This window comes from Macrosteles quadrilineatus, unplaced genomic scaffold, assembly GCF_028750875.1.
Source record: "Macrosteles quadrilineatus isolate MER2022 unplaced genomic scaffold, UCM_ALF_1.0 Scaffold_3__2_contigs__length_128488019, whole genome shotgun sequence".
NCBI classification, from domain to species: Eukaryota; Metazoa; Arthropoda; class Insecta; order Hemiptera; family Cicadellidae; genus Macrosteles; species Macrosteles quadrilineatus.
This window is the reverse complement of record NW_026542596.1, coordinates 83,083,837-83,109,025: the sequence shown is the minus strand read 5'-3', so window position 1 is coordinate 83,109,025 and position 25,189 is coordinate 83,083,837. Positions and strand designations below refer to the sequence as shown.

General features: G+C 34.5%; 2 protein-coding genes across 5 annotated transcripts in view; one reads left to right on the top strand and one right to left on the bottom strand.

Moving 5' to 3' along the window:
- Window positions 1-1,549: 1,549 nt before the first annotated feature.
- LOC128988385 (proteasome assembly chaperone 2-like) lies at window positions 1,550-24,408 on the bottom strand. Its single transcript, XM_054409633.1, has 7 exons — window positions 23,963-24,408; window positions 20,025-20,187; window positions 19,564-19,622; window positions 16,854-17,032; window positions 15,026-15,145; window positions 13,471-13,579; window positions 1,550-1,678 (listed from the first exon to the last, which is right to left on the bottom strand). Exons 1-7 carry the CDS (start codon window positions 24,020-24,022, stop codon window positions 1,583-1,585), a joined length of 786 nt encoding a protein of 261 aa, XP_054265608.1. The 5' UTR covers window positions 24,023-24,408; the 3' UTR covers window positions 1,550-1,582.
- LOC128988384 (probable elongation factor 1-delta) overlaps window positions 19,371-25,189 on the top strand; it is a 35,105-nt gene continuing 29,286 nt past the window's right edge. For all 4 annotated transcript variants that reach the window (XM_054409632.1, XM_054409631.1, XM_054409630.1 and 1 more), the window contains exon 1: window positions 19,371-19,393. In XM_054409632.1, coding sequence (XP_054265607.1) covers window positions 19,386-19,393 — 8 coding nt within the window. In that variant the 5' untranslated portion in view covers window positions 19,371-19,385. The remainder of the gene's footprint in view (window positions 19,394-25,189) is intronic.

Sequence of the window (25,189 nt, the reverse complement as noted above, 5' to 3'; positions counted from 1 at the left end):
GTCAAAAATATTGAAACAAACTCGATCAACAAATGATGTTGAAAGAACTCCATACTAATGACATTAACATATAGTTTGACAGTTCCATTTAATCAATGTTAAATGTTTACATTCGGGCATAGACAAAAATGATTCCGGCGAATGACATATTTGATTAATGTTTATGATCCCTACCGTTTCTGTTCTAATAATCATACAGTATTTAATATGTTTGAACCAGCTGTGTGGAATTGTGAAATCAAAATTAATTTGACTGTTAGTTCTGCTTGTTTACATTTTTAAATTTTGTGGGTTTGTTCTTTGTTACCATGGATACCATCAATAAATATTTCACTCTTAATTTCTGACAACAGCTGGAGTTCCATAACAAATTTTGTTTCCCATGTTAATCTTATGGATAAATACGAAACTTTAAAGGGCCCCAGAGCCTCACTCTCTAATTATTTCCTTAAAAAGAAAGTTTCCTGCACAACTTCACGTTACGCTCTTTCCAATGACACCAAAAACATGTCAATTGGTTCAGTAGTTTCGGAGGAGTAATTGTCACAAAAAACCTGCTTGCGTATTAAATAAGTACGAGAGGTCGTCCAGTGGTCGAAACTCGACCAAAAATATGTAATGTAAACTTACTCACTTCTCTATTTTCCCCCCACACTGCAAATAAAACATGTGATTGGAGTTTCTTCCTTTTGTTTTGATTTTCTGTTTATATTTCGTTGTTATTTCGTCACCAGCATGGCAACGCATAAGATCCATGTTAATTTTTTCAAATCTTTAAACTAATTTTTTGTGCTTATCTTTGAGCCTATTTAAATTTATAAAGGGATTCTGCACACCTACAGGAAAATAGCTTTCTAACGGTATGCGTAGATTTTCCCTACGATGCACACGAGCTGAGAAAAAAGGTTTTAAAGAAACATGCTTGCCTATTAATATATAGATAGATAGATAGATGATGTAGTTTGCTTGCTAATGGATAGGCCTATATTTTAATAAGATTTGGCAAATCTATTTCATGCTAAGCAATGCGCATTTTTCAAAAGATGACTTTTTCCTTCCCTCAAGCAGCAAGCCACGAACACTTGAACAGAACGCATTGATCAAAAACAAATGACGTTGCTGGTTCGAATCCTAAACTAATGGCATTAACATATGATTTCAACAATTCCATTTAAGATTTAAGCAATGTTAAATATTGTTTATTTTTGGGCCAGCAACGCCATTTTTTATGCTTATGATCCATACCGGTTCTTTTCAAGTCTTCGTGTTAGTAGCTCAGTTGTTATTTAACCCTAATGTTATATAAATAGGGAATAGATCTGACATGTTTAAGAAAATATCTATTAAAGCTCCAATAAGACAAATAGAAATTCACTCTGCAGGATGTATTGTAATAATCCTTAGCCAAATAGCAGCTAAATGATAGCCGATGCAAATTATGGTACAAGAAATATAAAATGTTACAAGTGCCTGGTATGTAGTGTTTTCAGCATGTTGTATGGCATTTCAATTAAATTGTTGGCATTGTGTATGGATAAAAAGACAAAAATTATGGAATAATAAAAATATATTGTACAATAGTTTATGGAAACAGTTCTTGTGGCGAGGGTCCTCCAAAAATGTATTTCCATGAAGGAGGCTGAATTAGAGTCTTAGCTTTATCTTTGACAGTCGGTACCTGTGGAAACAAACAATTAATTAGAGAATGAGGACAGTAATCGTTATGATTGATAAGACCACATTAAAATTTTTAGATGGGAAAAAATCTAATTTTTAAAAGGTACAGAAACCAGCAAAAATATTGAGCGGGCAAACAATTTTTTTGCAATGGAGGATTTCTTTAAAATGGAATAACCACTGTGACCATTTATATGCTAAACTAGATAAAGCTATATTTAATCTCCGAATTATTAGAAGAATTTGCGATGACAAGACAGTGATGTTAGTATACCATGGTTATTTTTTATCAATTATGTCTTACAGTTTGTTGTGCTGGGCAAATTCACCTTCTAGCAAATATATCTTTAAACAACAAAAAAAGGCCACCAGAGTCATTGCTGGCATCAGCTCAAGAAAATCATGTAGATCCAGTTTTAAAAAATTCAAACTTTTGACCCTTCCTGCTCTTTATATTTTACACTTGGCGCTTTTCATTAAAAACAACCTTTATTTATTTGAAAACTGTAAAAAAACTCATAGTTATGAAACTAGACACAAACAACTTTTGGAAATTCCAAGCCACAGATTAGCTTTGTTTCACAATGGACCCTATTATCAATGCATACAAGTCTACAACAAATTGTCCTTTTATTTCACAGACCAGTCATTGAGCCTTAATAATTTTAAAAAGAAACTTTCAGAAAAACTGATTGCACTTTGTCCTTATGACATGAATTCATTTTTATCCTGTCAACTGTAATCTTAATATTTGTATGTATTTATTATGTGTAAACTATTTATAATGCATGATTTGTACTGACATGTCACATATTCATTGCTGATATTCAGCCTCTGTACTATGAATTTTTGTGATGAATAAATTGATTTGATTTGATTTGATTTGATAGTCACTGTAAATTTTGGTGCTTATCGAGTCATAAAATAGTAAATCAAAACCCATTGTTCTCAATACCCCCTTTAAATATCTCTAATGTTTTCAAGCCTAGTATTTTCATATAGGTATGCTAACTTAAACTGAAGCATTTGTTTGAAAATAATAAATTTAATAAATTAACTAACTTCTTGACCAGCATTTTACATATAATCAAATTGACTTAAAGTAAATAAAAATATGACTCATAACATGTGAAACATGTATTTATACTTAATACTCACTCACAAGACAGTAATAGCTATTTACCTCAAGTGTAGTAAGAGCGTTTTTACAACACCGCGCTCGTTGCATAATTTACCGAAGTGATGTAAACACGCTCTTGCGTAACATGTAACGTACAAGATTTTACCTGACCCGACAATATACAGGAGGTTACGAACAATATTTTTCATTATCCATTTCACTCATCTTCTAACAGTAACGTTCATTTACAAACAAAAGCTAGGTTAGGAAAATTTGTCAAAACATAACAATAAAATTCAAGCGCACAGCTGATTTCTAGCGTCGAACGTCGTTGGCTCCATAGAGGTATATTTTTTAAGTTAAGCACTCAATGTTATTTAAATGGGTTTCATTACATCACCGAGTGAGTTTTTTTTCAACTTTACATCACTCGAGAAGTAACGAAGTTATATACATCACGCTTGGGATAGGGAAGTTTAACATGGCGGGTTAGGTAAATAAATAAAAGATGGTAAGTTGTGATTGATTTTGGTGACACTTCAAGAATCTGCCAAATTATAATCATGCAACTCATCCACAGTGTTGGGGAAGCTACTTTTAAAATGTAGCTAGCTACAACTACTGCTACATTTCCAAAAAAAGTAGCTTAGCTACAGCCACAGCTACAGTTCCGAAAAAGTAGCTAGCTACAACTACAGCTACAATGAAATGTAGCTACAGCTACAATTTTAGCTACTTTTCCAAAGACGTTACTTTTTATTCCACGCACATTAGGTAAATGTAAAATTAATTGCAACTACATTTTTATTGAACAAACATTTAAACAAAAAATGTCAGTATTGTAGCATTGACTATATGCTATTGACTATATTGACAGGTATAGTCAATGATTGTATCTAACATTACTTGGAAAACAAATTATTCCTAGATTGTATTTAATTTGTTGGAATTATATACCCAACTTTACAACAACAAAACCAAATAGTTGGGTTTCCCATCATATTTAGTACTTATTAGCGAATTTCCCATATAGGGAATAAGCTATTACCGTAGTACTCATGGTAAGACCTGGACCCGGGACCGATTTTTTGTTTGTTTTGAGGTCCCTAGAGGCCAAAAACACCATCCGTTCAAATTCATATAGCCTATATATATATATATATAAATATATATATATATAATATTTATATGAAAAATAGGGCTACTATATATAAATAAAGATTAAACATTAATAAACTTAGTACCCAAGTAAAATTATTTATTAAAATATTTACTGACTATAGTTTCGGCTCTAAGGCCTTAAGTTACAGAGCCTAGCCTACTGAAATTGGAGTTTATTGCCTTTCTTTACTTTTAATGTTAAAAACGACATTGCTATAACTTTTAACCATAGTGATAAGTTACTTGTTCTATGAATAACACTTTTCAATGTCAAGAAATCGTCCTTTATTGTCATTATGCATAGGGAAAATTGTGCTTCAACCTAGTTGGTACAGAAAACAGTATTCAGCAACTTATCCTGAAATCGGCTTTTAATTTAAACATGTTGAAATTTGTAAAGTAAAAATAACATGTAGGCCTACTTGGCTATGTAACAAGTTGGCTATGGTAGGCTTGTTCTTGCAAGGACTAAACAGATATATTCCTAATAATTGAACGTGGAACTTTGTATTTGTCTTAAACCATAGCATAGCCTAGGAATAGTCCTATACAAGAGCTGTTAGCAGGAGCAAACTATGCTATTTATTTGTTCAATGTAAGTTTCATGTTATATGGAGATTTTTTCATTACAATTATCAATTAGTCTAGGCATATCTTAAATCACATCAGGAAACTTCCTCTTTGTTAATTTAGTAAACCTTTGAAAAATATTTGTAATCTAACCAAGGAAGGGCTTGTGGTGATGAACCACAATCAACAGCTGAAGCAAAGGTTGATAGACCAGCTTTCTCATTATTTTAAGGTTTAGTGTTAGTGATGGTTTCCATTAAAACCCAAGTTGAAACACTATCGATATAATAAAGAAACCAAATTGATTACTAATTTCCCTGACAATCACTTGCAAGCATTCAATAGCTTCTCTTGTCGTCATGTCACCGGTAACGTTTAAAAGTCGTCTGCATCTAGCGATTTTATTTTATCTGACAGTAATCATAGAGTAGAAAATTAAGGAAATGAGAGGCAAAAATGTGGATAACACTCATTTAATGGCCTCCATGTTCACACAACGTTGTTTGTATAGGGAATGAAACGGCTGCAACCAGCTGTATGAAGCCAGCCTAATTTTTTTGAAAATCTCAGTTTGAAAGGTTTCACGTAAGGTTGAGGTTATGATAAAAATCACTACCTCAAACAATGTTAATGTAGCGAGAAAAGTAGCTAAAAATCCGCTACAACTACTTTAAAAATGTAGCTAGCTACAGCTAAAGCTACAAAATCTTAAAAGTAGCGTAGCTACAGCTAACGCTACAAAAAAAGTAGCGCGCTACTGTAGCGTCGCTACTTGTAGCGCGCTACTTCCCAACACTGCTCATCCAGAGGAAATTGCTTGCTTGAAAATTTAGTCTACAAAGAGCTTGCCAATCAGATTATATGAAATATTCACGAAATTGATTGTTTGTAAAAGCCAATATAGCCATTAGAAGAAGAAAAACCTAGGCCTAATGTTTCATAACAAATAAAACCCAAATGTAATTTCAGTTACAATAATATATTACTCAAGAATAACAAAAATTAAACAAGAACATTTCTTTACCCAACTTTAAACTTCATGAGGTTTAGGCTACATATTACTAGAGCAATTTGTTAGCTAAAGATTTAGGGGTGGAACTGATTTTATTGTTATTTTATTTTATTGTTTCGATGATTAAACTACCTATTATATAACAGATAATTATTTACACCATAGAAAATGTTATTTTAAATAGACGATGAAGATTTAACCTTATTTTTCAAAACAAGCTGACTCTCGTTGTAATCTTACTCGGTTTTACTTATCCTTCATTAGCATTATATTATTTGCCAAACAGATAATATTGTAGGCCTATTGTGTTCCGTATTCAAGCATCTACGCAACCAGGTGAATCCAGACTTCATTCATATTTTGTTCTGACCCTTGCCCTGTCACGTGATGTCTGGCAATTTCCCCCATTCCCCATGTACTCTTCAACCCGGCATCATGTTCTCGCCATTTTCCCTAGTTTTTTATTATAATATTCCCCTACTCTATTTGTGGCATATAAATTGAACTTATATATTATCGTATGTTTATCTTATGTATTTATTTGTGACACACCTAACAAAAAAGTGAACTGAATAGTTAAAAACTGTATTCAAACTGTTCTTGGTGCAACTACCGGTCGCGTACGCGAAAGCTGGCCAGCAAACATCAAGTGCGTCAACGGTCTACTAGACATCACTTCAGTAAAAAGGAAGGTACCAAATCACATTTCTTCCTATTTAAAAGTTTATTATTTTGTGCTCACAGTGTGTCTCTAAAGCTGATCTTAACATAATATATCTCACATCCCTCATTTTTTATACAGTCCACCATATCGAAGTTTACCCCCCATTCGCTGGTCCTGTCGACCCGGATTACATTTGCCAATTAAAATATAATTGATACAGTACAATAATTTATTTCTCAAATGAATGTTTATGATCAGTGTCACATCCCTAACTGGTAATATTTTGTCTTGTGGAACATTATTACGAACAATTTTAATGTCCATTCCTGTTTCATACCAGACAATTATTTTCATGTTCAATTTTGTCACTGCCACCTAAATCACGTCAAGTTAGGCCTACCTAGTTTGTCTTGAAATAAATCAAGCTTAGAACATTTTTCAGGATTGAATATTTATTCACATCTCATCCATAAAATCCTTTTAAATAATAAGGTCTCACAATCAATTCAGCCTTATTATTTGGGTGTAAAAATAAAACTGCAAAGTTAGTAGTTATTTCCCTGAAATATTCTATCCCATTGTCCGCCATTTTGCAACAACGTTCTGTCCTTTGCGATACACCTTGGTAGTTGGTAGTTCTCAACTTCGCCAACAGATCGCTCTGCGCTACATGGCAACCAATAACCTGCAAGATAAGTGAAACGGTGGAACTGAGGACGAACCAATCACCTGTCTGCTATTAAACTGAAAACTCAACTCATCAAAACTCTGTTCATCTACATCAGCTGTTTGTTTAAATATAACCCGATATTGAATTGAAACATATCAACATAACCTGCAAGTTTGTTTATGTTGTTGAAAAATGAAGACATTATTTATTTAATCAAATACTAATTGAAAAGGGTCCTGAACTGGAGAAAACTGGTAATTATTGTTATTGCTATGCTCTCTTTATTCATTATTGTAAATATTATTGTCAACAGAGATTATTGGTGATAATAACAAATTGATAATTGACTTCACTTTACTATTGAAGTTGAATTGCAAATTGATTTATGCACTTCAGTAGGCCTAGATTTATGAGATCATTATTAATTTAAGATTTTGGGCTATTTTATGAAAACTCATCTATTCTTGTTGTGTGTTATTTAATTTGTTTGTTCATGATGAGATTCACTACCCTACAAAGAAAAGCAAAACTTGTTAAAAACAGGTTTCAGAAAATAAATAAATATTTGTCAAACCAACTTCCTCGAACTGAAGGTCAAGAATTGACTCCTGCTAATATACAGCGTTTACACAATTATAATGAGGAGGTCAGAGATCTATTTACTGACTTTAAAACTTTATTTAATAGAGTTGTGACTGATGACCCTGCTTCTGATTGTGATGAGGAGGAATCATTTTCAATGCATGATGAACTTTCTGACTTGTATGTAGCCCTTATAAGTGACATTAAAGTTCTTTTGCCAGTTGAACCTGTTGTAACACCTACTCCACCTCCAGCTTCTCTGCGCCTGCCTAAATTTGAGTTGCCTAAATTTAGTGGTAACTATGAAGAGTGGGTTAGTTTCTATAATATTTTTGAAGCCTCTGTCAATGCGAATAATTCTGTCTCCCCAGTGAATAAGTTTCAGTATTTGCTTAGTGCCCTGAGTGGTGAGCCCTTAGACTTGGTTAAGAGTCTTAATATTACTCCTGAAAACTATGTGGTAGCCCTTCGACTTCTCAAGGATCGCTATGAAAACAAGAGACGTATTGTCACTCAGCTCGTTACAAAAATTCTGGATTTGTCGCCCATTACTAGTGGTTCGCTTAAGAGCTTGCAATCATTTCTCACTGTATATAAGGAAAATACTCAAGCTTTGAAAAACTTAAATCATGACATTACAACTGAAAACACCCTGTTAGTCTTAAAACTTTTAAAGAAGATCCCAGCTGATATTAGAAAATCTTTTGAAGACTCTCGCGCCTTAAACAATGAGATCCCTCTTGTTAATGATTTAATGACCTTTCTTGAAATGGAATTCAAGCGTTTAGAAGGTGCTAGTATTTGTCTCAGTTCACCATCTACCTCAAAGTATTCCACTGGCCAAAAGTGTCCTACAAACATAACTAGGCCTAATAAGTTTACACTTGAAAGTAAGCCACATTTCACCAACCATACAAAAACTGCTCTTGTCGCCACAACCAACTCTTGTAGATTTTGTCAAGCTGCAGATCACAACATATACAAGTGTCAAAATTTCCTAGCTAGAAGTGTGAGTGAAAGATCTGAGTTTATTCGCAAGAATAGGATTTGTACAAACTGCCTCGGTTATCTTCATAACACTTTCAACTGCCCCTCAAGTAAAGTGTGTCAGATTTGCTCCAAACATCACCATACTCTATTGCATGAGCCCACACGTAGTTCACTTCAGTCACAGTCAAGCTATCAAACTAAGCTGTCTCCTCAAAATAAGACCTACACACCTAATTCATCTTCAAAGAATACAACAACTATTAATCCTACTGCTTCTACAAACGTTAACGCTTTTGTAGGATTGTCTAGTCAACTCAATCCAACTAAAACCACAATCCTTCTTGGTACATGTTTAGTTCATGTCTCTTCACAACATGGTCAACATACTGTACTCCGTGCTGTGCTCGACTCCGCTGCCCAACTTACCCTTATATCAGAGAAAGCTATTCAACTCATCAACGCCCCACGTACTCGACTCCATGATGAAATAAAAGGAATCTCTGGTGCAGTTATTAATTCTAGAGGTATCGTACATGTCAACATGTCTGCGATCAATGGAAATCCTTTGGCTAAAAACCATCCTTGTATGGTTTTGAGTAGTATCACATCACCCCTGCCTCAGATACCAGTTTCACACCAGGTTAAGGAATCTTTGAAACATTTTATCCTAGCCGATCCCTGTTTCGATCAGCCTGGAGAGATAGATTTACTTATCGGTGCAGACTTATTTGCCCTAACCCTCACAGGCGAACAGCATAGATTAGGACAAAATTTACCTCAAGCTCTTGGAACCATTTTTGGTTTTGTTGTGATGGGCCTCGCTCCTGTAGCCTCTGTAGCAGGAAACTCATCAAACACATTTCCCATCTCACTCTTGACAACTCATGATTTGGATCTTCATAATTCACTTTAAAAATTCTGGACGCTAGAAGAACCCCCAATACGGATCAAGGCTCAGACTGAGGAAGATACCCTCTGTTTACAACATTTTGAAAACACCCATAGACGTGATGACTCAGGTCGTTACATAATCGAGCTGCCCAAGAAACCAAATCATTCCCCTCTTGGTGAATCTTGTACCAAAGCACAATTGAGACTTAGCTCGATGGAAAGGAAATTCTCTAATCAACCCGAGTTACAAAGGCTCTATTCTGAATTTATGGATGACTACATTGAATCAGGTCATATGACTATTTGTAAAGAACCTCCTACCTCTGAATACTATTATTTGCCTCACCACGGTGTCTTCAAGGAGAATCCCCCGAATTCAAAAATACGTGTTGTTTTTGACGGCAGCGCTAAAACTACTAATGGCATATCATTGAACGACATTCTCATGCCTGGTCCCAAACTTCAAAATGATATCAGTGATGTTTTATTGTATTTTAGATGTCATAAAATTGTATTCACCTGTGACATACGTCAAATGTATCGTCAGATCTTGGTTTCTGATAAGGACAAAAGTTATCAAATGATATACTGGCGCGCTAGTCCAGATGATCCACTCCAAACGTACAAACTTAATACAGTTACATATGGGCTTAATTGTTCCCCTTTTATTGCAATCAAAACCTTGCACCAGCTAGTTTTGGACGAAGGTCAACCATACCCACAAGCTTCTGATATCTTGTCCAAGTCTATCTTCTATGATGATATTATAGCTGGAGCTGAAGATCTTGATAAAGCTATGTCAGCTCAAAATGAACTGAAAACATTGCTGTCTAAAGGCGGTTTTGAACTCCGTAAGTGGATCAGTAATGCACCCCAACTCTTGGATCAGATTCCAGTCGAACACAAAGAATCACCAGTGGAGTTGACTGATGGTAGTGAGGCCTTCTACAGTGTATTGGGTTTAAGATGGACCCCAGAGACAGACATGCTCTCATACAAAGTGAAGAATGTTGAAGTAGGCCACTTGCTAACCAAGAGAATGATTCTCTCAACAATCGCTAAACTCTATGATCTCCCAGGATTTCTCACACCTGTAATATTTTGGGCTAAAACACTCATTCAATATCTTTGGACCACAGGTCTAAAATGGGATGATCCAATTCAAGATGAGATAAGAACAAAATGGATTTCCTTTTTAGAAGAACTACCCGTGATCCAAAACCTAAGGATCCCACGTTACATCTTTACCTCAACTCATAAGCTTGCAGAACTTCATGGTTTCAGCGATGCTTCGGAGAAAGGATATGCTGCAGTAGTCTACCTCCGTGTGATCAACTTATCGAATGATGTTAAAATTAATCTGATAATGGCCAAATCTAAAGTCGCCCCACTAAAAAGAGTATCTCTGCCTCGTCTCGAACTGTGCGGTGCTCACCTACTTGGAAAGCTCCTGCAATACTGTTCAAATCTTCTTTCGTCCCACATTAAGATTGACTCGATGTATGCTTGGTGTGACTCTACCATTGTTCTTACATGGATACGCACTCACCCCTATCGCTTAAAAGTCTATGTGGCCAACCGTGTCTCAGAACTACAAGAATTAATCTCTCCTGAATCATGGCATTACGTCAAGTCCCTCGACAACCCAGCAGATTGTGCAACCCGAGGACTCTCCCCATCTCAACTCTTAAGCCACCAATTGTGGTGGAAGGGACCTGAATGGTTATACTTGTCATCAGATCTTTGGCCAAAGCCCGAATTCAGTTTAATCACTGATCAAGACACTCTTGAAGTCAAACCAAATCCCTTGAATGTCCTAGTTAACGTTGAAAAGTTAGAAAATTACAGATTTGATTTACTTGAAAAATTCTCATGCTTTAGAAAACTTGTAAATGTCACTGCTTATGTTCTACGATTCATCCATAATATTTGTGGGAACGCCCGACTAGCTGGACAACTTAGTTATAAAGAGATCTCTTCTGCTAAAATGAATCTCTTCAAACTCATTCAAATTTCATCTTTCAAGGATGACATCACAGCTCTGAAAAAGGGCACTCAGTGCAGCTTAAGACTGGCTCGGTTATCACCTTACATTGACGATAACGGTTTGGTAAGAGTAGGCGGTAGGTTGAAACATTCAAACCTTACTCAAGATGCCAAATACCCAATCCTGTTACCTAAATCTCATAATGTTGTAAAACTGTTGGTCATGCACTATCATCTCAAATATTTACACGCAGGCCCTCAGTTGCTGCAATCGATCCTCACTCAAGAAGTATGGATATTATCTGCTCGTAGTGTAATCAGATCTGTAATCTTTAAATGTCAAAGATGTTTTAAGTTGAAACCTACAAATCAACCTCCACTTATGGGAGACTTACCCGAAACTCGACTACGGCCTGTAAGACCATTCTATCATACTGGCATGGATTATAGCGGTCACTTTGAAGTGAAAGTACACACCACTAGGAATTCTCAAAAGCTTAAGTCATACCTCTGCCTATTTGTTTGCTTTACCACAAAAGCGGTGCACTTGGAAGTTGTAACTGATCTCTCAGTGGACTCATTCATTGCTGCTCTTAAAAGATTTGTTTCTCGTCGTGGACTTTGTGCTCACCTATACTCTGATTGTGGAACGAACTATGTCGGTGCCTCCAAGCAACTGAATAAGACCTTCCAGAATTTCATTGATGAAAGGAATACTCAAGATGCTCTCACTAACTTCGCCCTCGATCATTCAATTAATTTTCATTTCCAACCACCAGCCGCGCCTCACCAAGGAGGCCTTTGGGAGAGTGCCATAAAGAGCTCAAAGTACCATCTCAAGAGAGTAATTGGAGATCAAATTCTAACACTAATGGAGCTGATAACCCTTGTCACGCAGGTGGAAGCAGTATTGAACTCTCGTCCACTAACAGCTCTATCAGCAGATCCATCTGACATCACAGCACTCACCCCAGGTCATTTTCTCATCGGGACATCTCTTGTCGCAGTACCTGAAGTAAATGTATCCGATATTCCTGACAATCGACTAAAGCATTGGCAAACAGTTCAGGCTCTACATCAGCGCTTCTGGAGAAGGTGGCACCAAGAGTATTTGCACCAGCTTCAACAAAGGAAAAAGTGGATAAAGCCAAACAAGAATCTTGAAGTAGGCGATTTAGTCATTATCCATGACCCAAAAACACCACCACTTCTCTGGCCTCTTGGTCGCATTGTGAAGACATCACCTGGAGCAGATGGCATCGTTCGAGTTGTCTCCATCAAGACTTCGAGAGGAATCTTCTGTCGCCCTGCTACCAAGGTGTACCCGCTCCCCTAATCACAAAATATTTCTATTTAATGTCCTATTTCATGTTTATATTTATAATTGTCATATATATCATATCTTATAATTAGGTGTGTCATCATTATCTATTGTGTATATATATCTACATTGTATTACTTGTGCCCATTTATGAGTCAATGAATCAATTTATGAATCTCTGTTGAACCATGTATGGTTCAAGGCGGGCGGCATGTTCCGTGTTCAAGCATCTACGCAACCAGGTGAATCCAGACTTCATTCATATTTTGTTCTGACCCTTGCCCTGTCACGTGATGTCTGGCAATTTCCCCCATTCCCCATGTACTCTTCAACCCGGCATCATGTTCTCGCCATTTTCCCTAGTTTTTTTATTATAATATTCCCCTACTCTATTTGTGGCATATAAATTGAACTTATATATTATCGTATGTTTATCTTATGTATTTATTTGTGACACACCTAACAAAAAAGTGAACTGAATAGTTAAAAACTGTATTCAAACTGTTCTTGGTGCAACTACCGGTCGCGTACGCGAAAGCTGGCCAGCAAACATCAAGTGCGTCAACGGTCTACTAGACATCACTTCAGTAAAAAGGAAGGTACCAAATCACATTTCTTCCTATTTAAAAGTTTATTATTTTGTGCTCACAGTGTGTCTCTAAAGCTGATCTTAACATAATATATCTCACATCCCTCATTTTTTATACAGTCCACCATATCGAAGTTTACCCCCCATATTGTTAAGCACAAAATTCAGAAAAAAATTGTATTTGCAATCAAATTCAGCACATACAAGCTTGTGAATTAAAACTCCGAAATCACTTACGATATTCAGCCACCCATCAACTGTACTGGCCAGTTCTGTAGCTTCTGGTGTGTTGTCTCCATCATAGCAGAACTTAAAAAGTGAAACGACAGGGAACCCCTTTTGAATACTGGAACAAAAGCAAAATGATTTGCTTTAAACTGTACACAAAATGAAACTTTGTTTCTAACCTTACCGGTTGATTGCTAAGACATACCTACGGAGGGGAGACAAAATATAAAATGAAAATTTAGATACTTTTTGTATGGTGAATTCTTTGCAACATGGTTGAACAATCTAAGACACACAATCTAATCTTGTTTTTGTTCACCTAATTGAGGTCTCTTAGGAGAGTTCCTATTGCAGAACTTCATTTAGTACTCAATTATTCAATCATTCAATCATTCAATCATCCAAAATTCCATATTAGGCTACTTAAAATTCTGTAGACGATCGAGTGCGATAAAATCATGAGCTCTTTCCGTACAGACTACCGGTAGATGTTTACCATAGCGTGTTCCTTGAGACCACCTCTATTAATGCCTCTTTTTGAGGTGCTCCAGGCTTTAGGCATTTGCACTTGGTGTTGCTTTCTCATCATTTTAGCGGGCTGCATGCCCCACAGTTCATCAACTTATCATTGTGAGGGTTCCAATATGTCCTTAACGGTCTGAGTGGATGCACTGCTCGCCTTCAAAACTCAAAGTTGCTGGTTTTGGGCCAATCGAGTAATCTATCAAAAGGTCGACCTACACTATATAGGAAAGGGATTCGAGTAGACTATTCACTTACAAGAAACCAAAAAAATGGCAATAGTTGTAGGAACACAGAAAGTAAAATAAAAATACCTACACAACTCTCCTCTACCACTCACTTATTAGAGGTGGTATAAACAGAGTACTTACGGGTGAGGGAACTTACATTATATCGCTTAATATAGTGGTGTATTTACATTTTTTGTCATACATGATGATAGGTTAAGAACATTATATTTACTTAGTGATTTGAGTGGAAGACAAATTTAAACCTTTGAATAACGTAGGTTTGACAACAGAAAAACATGTTCAATTTAATGAGATTTGACATGTTTATAATGGTTTTTAAAATTATTTTTAGTTTTAATCAACATTTTTCTTATCTGACCTTTCCAAGCCGGTTTTGAGGTAAACATTTTTTTATATATTTTTTTCAAAATAGGAACAAAGTTTATTACAATGGGAATTTTACAGAGTACAATCAAAATTCAACAATTAATTTTTGCACAAAAAATGGAGTCCCAGCTCCATCTTCAAAATCCCTCGCTGAACGCCATTTCTTTCTAGTTCGTCTCAGACACCTACTGGTTGCCCTAAAAACTTCAAAAATTGTTCTTGGTCGTATCCATTTAATTACCAAACTGTATGGTTTTTTTTTCAATTTTTCTGTTAATTTTTTAGCCATAACCCTTAAAAACATTTGGTTAAAAAAAATAATTAAGACTCTACTATGTAAATAAAACATCTACAAACTAAAACAATGAAAGAATGAAGACAAGTTTGTCAAATGTAAGCATATCTTTAAACTAACTTAGTCATACCACTTAAGGTGTAGATTCTTTGTGAACCCAGCGCCAGGGAAATGCATCGTCTCTGTCATGACACCAGAGGTCATTGTATCAGCGGTTGCCTTTAACTCCAGAGGCTTCACTCCTAATGGCCTGCAAATATTAAGCCATAGAAGTTTGTTGCATAAGGGTTATAAATTTTATTTCAGTCGAACTCCAATTATTCAAACTCCAACTACCTGAATTGATTACAAAAATAATTAAAAAATTTTAAACCACAATGAATAGGATCATAAGAAGCCTTGATCGTGGAAAAATCCAAAACCTGTCTGGCGATTGTATTAAGGTACATCGTCTCCGGTGGTCATGGATACATCGTCATCGGTTTTTGCGATCGTGGCAAAGTGATAAATATATCCCACGGTCGTGTTGACACCATCATCGTCTCCCGTGGTCACGGTAACATCATCATCAATTTTCACAATCGCGGCAAAATGTTAAACATATCCCACAGTCGTGTGGACACCATCATTGTCTCCCACAGTCACAGAAAATCAAAACTGTACTCCGCAATCGTGACAAAAGCGTAAAATTTTTGATTGTGAAATCGTCGCAGACACGTTCTGCAATAGCGGTAAAAGCTTGGCATGACTTACCTATTTTCTTTAAAAGACTCTGAATTTTGGTAAAAATCCAAATATTCGAAAGGTCTGGTCCCAATTGATTCGTAAGATTGGAGTTCTACTGAATAAATAAATATTCAGAGATATGATGGATCCAGGCCAAGCTTTTGCTCTTGGATGGGTCTGATACGATTTACTTAAGTAACTCACTTAGAAAACATTTATAACAAAATTAAACTATGAAACCTGTTTTAATTTTTAATTACCTGGTACCGCCTCTTTTAGCGAATTTCCTTTATAGGGAATAACTAAGCTATTTTATTGTATAGATGAATCATGATGAAACATGATTGTGCAATATATTTGTAAAAATCTGCAACATACAAAATTGTATATGTTTTAATTGTAAATATTGTTTTACACGGAAGTGAGTTGGTTGTATTCTAATTCTTTGTTTTTTGCTCCGGCTCGTGTTTCAAGCTCTGATTTCATATCCCACCTTATTTATGGTCCAACTACGGCATGATCATTGGTCTTACATTTGGAAAATATAGGGTTCATACTGTGCAAACATTGTCTTCCACAGTGAACCTCAAAAATATTAGCTAATGAATTTCCATTCCAAACAAATTTATACCTGTCAGAAGGTTTGACAGTAATCTGTTATTTAAGAGTCCTAGGAGCCTAGCTGTGCTAGCTTATAAAACAGTTACAAAACTACAAATATTTCTAATCTCACAGTGCCCTAGATATTTAAATTATGATCACTTCATGGTATTTGATAAAAAAGTGTACCTATTTTGAGATGGTATATTACTCTTCAGTGCAGCTGTTTGAAATTTAATGCAAGATGGCAAGCTAGCCTCCAAGCACAATTTTTATTTCAGCAGCGGTTTTTCGATACGGACGAAATGAGAGCATTCTATTGGCTGTCATGGCGTGACCTCACTCTCTTCTAGGTTATGACAGTTTAATTTTATAATTGATATAGTTACAAAAAATATTGATTATTTAAATCCAACTGAGTCAACAAACAACAAAGATTGACATCTCAACCCTCAAGAGAAGAGAGTGACGTCACGCCATGGCAGCCAATAGAACGCTCTAATTTCGTCGTATCGAAAAACCGTAGCTGAAATAAAAATTGTGCAGCCTCCAAGGACTCCCAATAGTAATAGTATAATCAGTTTTGGTTTATATTACACAGAAACACAACGTGGTATAAGCAATATACTTACACAAAGACAGAATCCAATAAACCTGTTGTGTGAGGACAAACACAACATCTTACATGTGGAGAACGGATCTGACTGTCGTTGCGTTCGTAGTCATACAAACTAGATATGATTACTATCTTGCTAGCTTTTATACTCTCAAACCACTTGATCAAATCATCCAAAAAAACATCTTCCTTGTTCTGTAAACAGTATTACTGTTGTAAAATCTCTTATAAGAAAACACAAAGTTATTTATGATCACAAAACTATTGATGATGTGAAATTGGTGTGAAAGACTCAACACAACTACAGTAGATCTAGCCTGACTGCAATATATAAATATAAATATACTAACAGATATTATCATAGATAAAACATACTCCCTTAGTAGATTTGTCATCCTTATGGAACAGCTGAAGCCAATTTTATTGTTAGTTCTGTACGTCCAACTGTAGAGGTTGTATTTTGTTTACATTTTGTTTCTTGTTATTTCAGTCATTTAAAACCTCATTTAACCAAATAAAAAGATATAATCATAAACAATAACTGGTCTCCTCGTTCAGGGTGTCTACTACATTCTGGATAAAAAATTCATGGACAATTCCCGTACATTTAAGGACACTTTGCCGTAACCTTTGTCGGTGTCATTAGGCCTACCGAATAATTTTCCTGATTTGTCAAACTGTATTAATCTTGTTATTAACTGTAGTTGTAGCAGAGAGAACAGTAAATAACAATAGATAAGAGTTAAAAATTTCAAAATAGAAATTTATTGAAAGTAAACAAGTATAGGCCTACCTATACTTTAGGTAAAGCTTTTATAGTGTAACAGAGAAACGCAATCATTGTCTCCTGCGATAGCGACAAATATCTCCATCGGTTTGTAAACTTCATAACATAGCTTATCCGATCCAGGCGGATTAATTTGGCATGATTCGCCCTGGCACAACGTTAGGCTCTCGACTAGGCTACTTTTGAAAAAAAAAATCTTTAATTCATATTGTTACTCAGTTCTTAGTACAAAATCAAGGTATGGTAAGCGGCTACCAATAAGCAATAAGCACAGAGTAAGATTATTGTATTTTCATTTGCAAAGTTAATATAGACACATAGCAATCATTAGTTGTTTATCTAGGCTCAATTTCATTTTCTTAATATATTTTACAGCTCTTTCAAGAATCAAAATACCCAGGCCTAGACCTAATTATTTAGGAGGGCCTATATAAACTGGGTAACAAACAATGAGGTTATAATAGCAACAAAGTCACTATCATCATTCTAGTTCATAAGATTTAGATTGCTTAAAGCATACAACTCAATAAATAAATATATGGGAAACAAAAAACATTGAAACCCGAATAGCCAACAATATAAGACAAAGTTACAGAAAATGCAATGACATAATTTGAAACCAAGCAGGCCTACATAGTGATAAAACATTAATGCAAACAACATTGCTTGTGGTTTTGTCAATTAAAAGATCAAATATCCATAAAAAAGGGGTTAACTTACAAAATAAAACTGTAGATTATTTACATGTTTAATATGAAACCATAAACAGTTTTATGGCACTAGGCAATGGCCGCGGCAAATTGAATCTTCAAGCCAAAGTACAAGTAAGAAAAGAAATTTAACAGCCATTATAAAGCTATTATTTTCACGATAAATTAGGTTTGGGATCTCATAATAATTACCCTAGTAATAAAAAAAGAAGTTGTAAAGGAATAAAAGTGATACAACTTTTATGAGCTATAACTGAGTCAACAGTTCTTGGAAGTACTTGACACTTGATTGTCGTGATAAAATATTAATGGGTTTGAAATTGCTAATGGGATTTTTATTGCATAATAACTCTAGTAATAAATTATGAAAATGTAAACAAACATCTGATAAACCTTTTATGTGCTCCTAACCAACTAGCGATCAATAAAATTATGGCCCATTAAAAATTTAAGGACATAGTCTGGCATTTAAGGACAATTCCCGTACATTTCATGGCCAATAAAAAATTAAGTACAATTCCCGGTTTTCCCGGATTTCCCGGTTGGTAGACACCCTGTCGTTATACAACCAAATAGTAAAGCACAAATCATGAAAATAACCCTAAAATAATAGAAACAAAATTTTGTCTACCCCAGCGATCGGTGTGGACGTACATGAACTAGTCATAAAAAACTAGCTTCAAAATGTACAATGTGATGAGGAGTCTACTTGTGTTGCTTAGTCTATGATATTATACTCGAATTACAATATTGGTGTTCTTGGTGTTTTTTTTTCTGGTTATAATTTTACACTCCAAGCAAAATGTGTTTAATTTTTAGTGCTTAGCCATATGTAAGATTTTGTGGACACTGGTCTTAATCTTAGTACCGTAAGTAAAATCACAAGGTAACGTATCTCACTCCATTCAACACTTCATCCTTCACTCACATGCAAGTTATAATGTGCCCAGCTGTGTCCCCCTATCTATTAGTGTGGTATAATGAAGCAACTATGAAGCCTATAGAATATCGACACAGAAAATAAGCTGTCATACTAAATCATTCACCTTAAATGTACAAGTAGGCATTGTTAGTAAGGCATCAGGTTGAGTCAATATAAGTAATGGTAGACTACGGGTATTAGGTTTAAAAAAATATTTTTCCTAGATTGGAATTAAATATAGTTAGTACTAAAAAGATGGTATACTGTACTATGATTTGAGTAAAATAAGTTTGACTTAGAGACTTACCTCCCAAACTGGTGATCTGAACTGAGCAAAAATGACTTTGGGTTCCTTCAAGTAGTACACTGGAATAAAAAGGAATTGGACTTAATAAGTTATAATATAACTTAGTTATAAGTTATGATAAAATTTAATTTCAATATATTATATTAAAATGACATGTTATTTTAAAACAAATTCATTTGCATGTATAAGTTAGGTACCTTGACTTTGAATAAAACTAAACTGTCATCTAAAATGAAGGCTCAAATAAAATAGCCTACATAAAAATAATCTATCAGAATTTCTCTTTGAAAATATATGATTAACCTTAGAGTTTTTATAAAGCCTGTATAGCTCAACAGGAAAAGACTTGTCTTAAATGAGACTAACATAGTACTAATGTTACATTGGAAAATGTAGGCCAATCAATTTAACAGCAACCTGACATAATAGTATCAACTCAACTCTAGGCGAACTTAACTTACCTTCAAATTCTGTGCATAGTTCTGTAATATCCTCCTTATAGGGATGGCTTCCGATTAAGGGAATAAATGCTTGATGCCAAATGTTTCCCAGCTTTTGTGCTTTTGTTGACTGAATCAGTAAATCCACGGCTAGTTGTCCAGCATTAGAAACGGATATTGCTGGCTGTAAATATAAAAATAGTAGAGAAATAACCAATATTTTTACTAAAATATGGATTGTTTTTAGCGAATTTCCCATATAGGGAATATTAGCGAATTTCCCATATAGGGAATAAGCTATTACCGTAGTACTCATGGTAAGACCTGGACCCGGGACCGATTTTTTTTTTTCGTTTTGAGGTCCCTAGAGGCCAAAAACACCATCCGTTCAAATTCATATATATATATTTATACAGGGTGAATTTCTACTGACCGTGTTAACTTCGCTAGTGGGTTCTACTCACTAAAAGGAACAAAAAAGTTCCTATAAACCCATGTCCGATTTTCGACCGTTTGGCTGTTTTGGGGGATTTTGTGTTTTTCTTATTTTATTAGACTTTGCTCCACAATTTATGTAATAAAAACTTAACCAATTACTTTAGAGAGTTATAGTTAAAATCATTGGAAAGAACATTAAATTTGCTATAAATCAAAGGTTTCATTCAACAATTATACCATTACATAGTCCACGTTATAACCAAAATAAAGTAAAAATGTCATTAAATTAATTAATTACGATAATTTTCATGGGCCTCCTTTGATACATAAACCTGCATTTATGCAATGTTGAAATGCATAAAAAACTTGGCATTTTAATAATCTTTCAAATGATATGCTATTCAATACTATTATTGATATAAACCAGTGAGAAATTACTAATAAACTACAATAAAACACGGTTTACAGATTTTGTTTTTGCACAGTTTTACTGTTAATAATAATTACTGTATTCATCATGTTGGCATAATCTTGCTTGGTAAAAGGCTCCATATTTTAATAAATGTTGAAAAACTCTTAATTGACTTGGAAATATAAAGTTAAAACAGCAAATTACTCAACAATGTTATGTTCAAGCAGCTGAGTTATCTAGCTATAGATGACAAATCAATAAAAGCTGACTTAATCAAGCACAAGGTAAAACTAATTACACAGCATTTAAGAATCAAACACACTACATCTTTGAAAATGTGGAAAACCTTGAGTTTATACATTTTATTAATTCAGATAATTTTAATAAATATTTAAAAGTTAAAATAATGTACAAATTTTATCAGATAGTTCAATAAAATACATCATGGAGTATACAGTAATTATTATTAACAGTAAAACTGTGCAAAAACAAAATCTGTAAACCGTGTTTTATTGTAGTTTATTAGTAATTTCTCACTAGTTTATATCAATAATAGTATTGAATAGCATATCATTTGAAAGATTATTAAAATGCCAAGTTTTTTATGCATTTCAACATTGCATAAATGCAGGTTTATGTATCAAAGGAGGCCCATGAAAATTATCGTAATTAATTAATTTAATGACATTTTTACTTTATTTTGGTTATAACGTGGACTATGTAATGGTATAATTGTTGAATGAAACCTTTGATTTATAGCAAATTTAATGTTCTTTCCAATGATTTTAACTATAACTCTCTAAAGTAATTGGTTAAGTTTTTATTACATAAATTGTGGAGCAAAGTCTAATAAAATAAGAAAAACACAAAATCCCCCAAAACAGCCAAACGGTCGAAAATCGGACATGGGTTTATAGGAACTTTTTTGTTCCTTTTAGTGAGTAGAACCCACTGGCGAAATTAACACGGTCAGTAGAAACTCACCCTGTATATATATATATGTGTCCGTTAGCGCGATAACTCGAGCAAAAATGATCCGATTTTGATGAAATTTGGTACAAACGTGTAAACCTACGTTTATTCGAACGAGTTCGCGAACCAGCATGATCGGACCATGGGAACGGGGGTTTATGGGGGCTTTTATGGGGTAAAAATGGATTTTTCCCATTTTTGACCCAAAAAACATAAAATTTTGCAATTTCTCTCTAAACTATTTTGTAGAGCTTAAAAAAACAAATAATTTAGTATTTTGAAGCGTTATAATGCGCCTAATGGTTACGGAGAAAATTCCAAAAAATTGTAAATTTAAAATTCCCATGTTATTCTTATGGAGAATAAGTAAACTGTTGTAGTTTGCTTGTTTATTAACATATTTTGCCCAAATTTGGAAAATGTTTTTATTTCTTACCAAATATTAACATTTTACATAAAAAACACTTTTACCCTCCCTGTTGCAGCAAACCTAAGTATGTTTTAAACTGATTCTATTTAAATAGGGAATAAATGTGATATTTTTAAGGAGACAAGTGTAAATCCATTCAGGGAAATGGAAATTCGCTTAGTCTGCAGGTTTGCTGCGGTGGGGGTATTTAAGTTAATTAACTGCACTGTTACCTATATACAAAAATAATGCTAAAAGCTGAAAGCTGTTTTTAAGATTACAAGTACGTTATTGCAACCTAAGAGGCAAATATAGCGCTACGTTGTTCATTAGAAGTTAACTGTGTTGTTATCAAGCAGCAGAATGAAGGTCTGATGAAAGTTTAGAAGTGTAAGTTGCCATAAACATCAAGAAAAGAGCAATGACAAGATGTACTATGACGATTAATTTTCTTATTCATAAGCTTCCCGCTTCTCAGAAAAGACGAATCATGATTGCCTGGATTATGATAGCAAGATTTGAAAAGCTATTTAGACATGATGTAAGTTTTGGGCCTATCTTAAAAATTGCACAGGAAGAATTTGGAAAATTCATGCAGGGTGAATGGGATCTCATTACAGTAGGCCCAGGGCTTACAGCAAGATAAAACTTGATTTTCGCTATTCAGTAAGCTGGATTAAAATTAAGACACTGCCAGGGACCAGTCTTTCTATAAGCGGGATTATTATCCCGAAAAATTTGATTTATAGACCATGAGCGGGGTTAAAGCGGGATGCAGGATAAAACAGGATTTTACGCTTAAAGTTAACTGAACATCTGGTTTTAACTTGTATACTTAATTTTATAGAAAAGCTAAACGCAATTGATTATTATGAATGTAGCAAAATAACTTATAATGCAATGTTTAAAAAAAAGAGACCGTACGTCAAATAACTTATAGCCTACCGGTAACACTCTGAATTGAACAAAAAAGTCATGCAGGATAAAGGAGAATTTTTCATGAACTAAAAGCGGGATAAAACAGAAATTTTTTCGAACCAATAAGCGGGATCATTTTTGTGGTCGTGGATACACTGTTGGGTACAGCTCAGATGGAAATTGACGTCATGGATGGACTTATTACAAGCTGTACGATTTCTGATCAGATTTTTGCCACAGCCTACTTGATAAACTTCCTTCCCAAGTGTGTAGTAGCAACATTTTAAGTTCACTTATCTGTTGTCAAAAACAACCGAATGAAAATATCGGTCCATTTATTTGATTATTCGATATATAGATTATTTGGCTGCACTTTACTTTAGGTCCTACACTCATTCGAATGAAAATATCGATCGATATATCGATTGTTTCATTCGATATAGGTTTGGTTAGTTGGGTAAGGTTAACCTAACCTAACTAACCAAACGATATATCGAATGAAACAATCGAATAATCGATATTTTCATTCGAATGAGTGTAGGACCTAAAGTAAAGTGCAACCGATTATTTTATTCGGTATATAGTTTGGTTAGTTAGGTTAGTTTAACACCAAACAATATTATGAAATGAAATAAATTAATCGGAAAAAAATATTCATCGATATTTTCATTCGGTTGTTTTTGACCATAGATATGAAAGTCTACTCTTCACAAGTTGAGGAAAACTTTAAAAGAAGAGGCATCCCTACTAAAATGTGAATAATCCTTAGGGCCTAAAAAGGCCATAACAACACATACCTAGGCTACTTACCAGTATAACTGTAGAATTGGCGCATATACCTTCTATCTTACTTAAATCCACGGATTCCATTTCTATTTCTCTAAGTTTACCAATGTTTGTGATGTAGACCCTAATTTCAGTGATAGGCTATTTAGTTATAAAATTAGTATAGGCCAAAATGAATTCCATTTAGATAAAATAACAAGGAACAAAATTCATCAGGGTTGAGGATAATCTAACCTCACTCACACTCACACAAAAATTTCTTGTATAGTCTACAGATAGTGTAATATGTGACTCTGACTATTTTAATCATTCAAGTCATTAATCCTAGTCATTAGTCATTCAATTCAAAATATGGTATCTCTCTCTATCTCAAATTCATGAACATTACATACAACCTGCATAGCATAACATAACCTCGATCATTCTTCTACCTTATTCAAAATAAAAACCAAAACGTCATGTTTGTTTGTTGTTTGGTTTCCGTTTGCTTGCGTGCGGCATGTCATGTTGACTCATGTTTTATACTATACTCCTTTTATCTATGGTTTTACAGTCTCATGCTATTTTTGTTTTTACTTTTGCTTGCTATAAGCACTCTGCAGGTTTTTTTAAACATGCAGTTTCATAGTTCTTTGTTGATTTTGGTTAATAATTATCATTGACTAAGCAACTTGTGAACTGTAGTTAAAGGCGGCCGTAGATCTAAGAGAGTGTGTTTAACCTATGCTATAATTATTTTAAGATTTTGGTTAATATTCAGTTTACTATATGATTTTACGGTAAATAAGCTACCTCTATGTTGTGGAGGTTTTCCCGTTGTAGTAAAATTTAATGTACATAGTTAGTTATATAGTGGTAATTATTGAATATGACATGGAAGAGCCGCTTTTCCTATTAGTTGCACTATTCACGTGTCCAAGGAGGTTAAGGATTTGAAGTGCCAAACCAAATTCTGAAAGGAAACGCAAAAGTTGTGAGTGAAAGATAAAAATCTGAGAATCCAATTTACTGCCCCCTGACCTCGAAGCAACACATAGTGCACATAGTGAGTGAGATTTGTACACTATATTTATTCGGTATTTTGTTTCTTGATTATGGGGAAATGCTGCGTAGTTCCAACTAGCTGTTACCCACAAACTTCAGCCCCCTTGACTTCATAAGTATTGATGAAAAACTATTGATTGGTTAAATTAAGCTGAAATAAACAAAACAGAAAACACTAATACAAACAAATAAGTATAGCTGAGATAT